This window comes from Lichenostomus cassidix, unplaced genomic scaffold (genome assembly GCF_008360975.1).
Source record: "Lichenostomus cassidix isolate B80296 unplaced genomic scaffold, HeHo_3.0 HiC_scaffold_46, whole genome shotgun sequence".
Classification (NCBI taxonomy): Eukaryota; Metazoa; Chordata; class Aves; order Passeriformes; family Meliphagidae; genus Lichenostomus; species Lichenostomus cassidix.
Window position 1 is genome coordinate 2,353,809 of NW_028147597.1, and position 2,715 is coordinate 2,356,523.

General features: G+C 51.7%; 1 protein-coding gene across 1 annotated transcript; it reads left to right on the forward strand.

The window, feature by feature from the left end:
* The first annotated feature begins 432 nt into the window (after positions 1-432).
* On the forward strand, positions 433-1,513 carry LOC146421954 (olfactory receptor 14J1-like). Its single transcript, XM_085046818.1, has one exon. The coding sequence runs from the start codon at positions 602-604 to the stop codon at positions 1,388-1,390; it is 789 nt and encodes a 262-aa protein (XP_084902944.1). The 5' UTR covers positions 433-601; the 3' UTR covers positions 1,391-1,513.
* The last annotated feature ends 1,202 nt before the right edge of the window (positions 1,514-2,715 follow it).

Sequence of the window (2,715 nt, forward strand, 5' to 3'; positions counted from 1 at the left end):
CCTTCCCTCTTTCCCTCCTTCCCTCCCTCCCTCCCTCCCTCCCTCTCTCTCTCCCTCTCTCCCTCTCCTTTCTCCTGTAAAACTGAGAGTGAAAATGCTACCAAGCCGTTATGCTTTAGGAGAGTTTCCACTGACAAATCCTGCACATCCAGCCTTGTCCCTCTGCCACGTGGCCACAAACCCAGGGCAGCAGGGCAGGGATGGCTCCTCGAGAGCCCCATGCACAGGTCTGGCTGCTCATGGCACACTCAGACAGCACAAGTGGAGCTCAGGCAGGGACCTGGATGAAGGTTTTTCCAGAGAAGGAACAAGGGTGGATGAGTCCCAAAAGGACAGGCTGCAGGAAATGGCACAGGTTTGGCTCCAAGCAGCCTGTCCTGACTTGTCAATGTCCTTTTCTCCATTAACAGGTCCCCATGGCCAGAGGATCAAAATATCCAACAGCAGCTCCATCAGCCACTTCCTCCTCCTGCCATTCGCAGACACACGGCAGCTGCAGCTCCTGCACTTCTGCCTCTTCCTGGGCATCTCCCTGGCTGCCCTCCTGGCCAACAGCCTCATCATCAGCGCCATAGCCTGGAACCACCGCCTGCACACCCCCATGTTCTTCTTCCTGCTCAACCTGGCCCTCACTGACCTGGGATTCATCTGCACCACTGTCCCCAAAGCCATGCACAATTCCCTCTGGGACACCAGGGATATCTCCTACTCAGGATGTGCTGCACAGCTCTTTCTGTTTGTCTTTTTCTTTTTAGCAGAGGTTTCCCTTCTCACCATCATGTGCTACGACCGCTATGTGTCCATCTGCAAACCCCTGCACTATGGGACCCTCCTGGGCAGCAGAGCTTGTGCCCACATGGCAGCAGCTGCCTGGGCCACTGGGTTTCTCACTGCTCTGCTGCACACAGCCAATACATTTTCCCTGCCAATGTGCCATGGCAATGCCCTGGGCCAGTTCTTCTGTGAAATCCCACAGATCCTCAAGCTCTCCTGCTCACACGCCTACATCAGAGAACTTGGGCTCATTGTGGTTAGTGCCTGTTTGATATTTGGTTGTTTTGTCTTCATTGTTTTCTCCTATGTGCAAATCTTCAGGGCTGTGCTGAGGATCCCCTCTGCACAGGGACGGCACAAAGCCTTTTCCACATGCCTCCCTCACCTGGCTGTGGTCTCCCTGTTTATCAGCACTGGCATTTTTGCCCACCTGAAGCCCTCCTCCATCTCCTCCCCATCCCTGGATCTGTCACTCTCAGTTCTGTATTCAGTGGCTCCTCCAACCCTGAACCCCCTGATCTACAGCCTGAGGAACGAGGAGCTGAAGGATGCTCTGAGAAAAACAATAACTGGATGCTCTTCAGAAGCAGGAATCTGCCTGTTTTCGTCTGAATAGCATTCAGAATGTAAGTCATTACATGCCAAAACTGTCTTTTTTTATTCTACTGTTTTGGCTGTGGGTTTTGTTTTCTTTCCTCAACTTTGTATAATATTTTACACACTGTTTTTATTTACTATATCTGTGTGGTTGTTTTTTTGTTAAATTTCTAATTATACATCTATCTAACTTGATGAGACCCACAGACTGTTCTCTCCGTGTATTTAAACAAAATAAAAAAGCTTCTATTGCAAGGATCTGAGACCTTAAAAATGAAGGGGAAAAGTGTCCAGCACATCACCACTGCCAAGGAGCACCAGTGTTTGTTCTTTCCAGAGCTGGTCTTTTACCATTTCCACCCTCTCACACTGAGCCCCTGTGCTGGTGTAAGGCCTGAGCACTCCGAGTGTGATCACACAGCCCTGTGGGGTGGAAGCCCTGTGGTCACACAGGACAGGCACTGGGAGCTTCTGAATCAGAGCTGGCCTCCCCTACAGCATCTCCATGATCCCAGGGATCTCCTGGGGCAGTGCACGAAGCCTTAGGTCTTCTCCCAAGGATGTGCCAAAGGAAGTGCCCCACAAATGACAACACCAGGGACAGTTTAACTGTGTGAGTGTACAGGATGGGTCCAGCAGCAGTTTCCTTGCCCTTCATGTCTTTTCCCTGCTGGGAAAGATGTGAAAGACCAACAGAGCACGGCCTCTCTGGGGCTGTGTGTGCAGGAGGCCGAAGGGAAGGTGAACACAGCCAAAAACAGCCACCACTCCTAGCACAGGTCCCTCCTCCCAGTTTGGAGAGCTTGGTCGTGCCTCAGCAGTCCATGTTTGTATTTTATAAATAAGATGTAACCATGAACATCCTGTGCTTGTGTGAGAGAAGCCCAATGAGCACAAACACCACCAGTTGTCCCTGGCAGTTCTGTGAAGGCCTGTGAGACAGACACTGTCCCAATGTTCCTCATGTTCAGAGCAATGTTCCTTTGCAAAGCCCTGGATGCAGGGCTGGGATGAGCTCCTGTGCACAGAGCTCCCCATGCCCATCCCTCAGGCCCTGGGGCACCTCAGGCAGGAGCAGGGCAGGGTGACACCCACAGGGCTGAGGGACCTGCCAGCCTCTGGCAGTGGCAGCTTTCAGCAAGCACAGAGCATATCTCAGGGGTATGGAGGGAGTCCCAGGCACACAAACCTCCATGTTTCACCCCTCTGAACTTCACAATTCCTCCAAGCACCTGAGAAACAAATGCTCTTAGTCATAGCATTGGTGTGCAAGCAGGAGACAGGGGACATGAAGACCCAAAATTCTCATGGAAAAAAGGGCAATAGAACAATCAGACATCATCA

What these genes read in the sequence shown, in the direction of transcription:
- LOC146421954 (XM_085046818.1), top strand. Translation starts at nt 602, where the DNA reads ATGTTCTTCTTCCTGCTCAACCTGGCCCTCACTGACCTGGGATTCATC.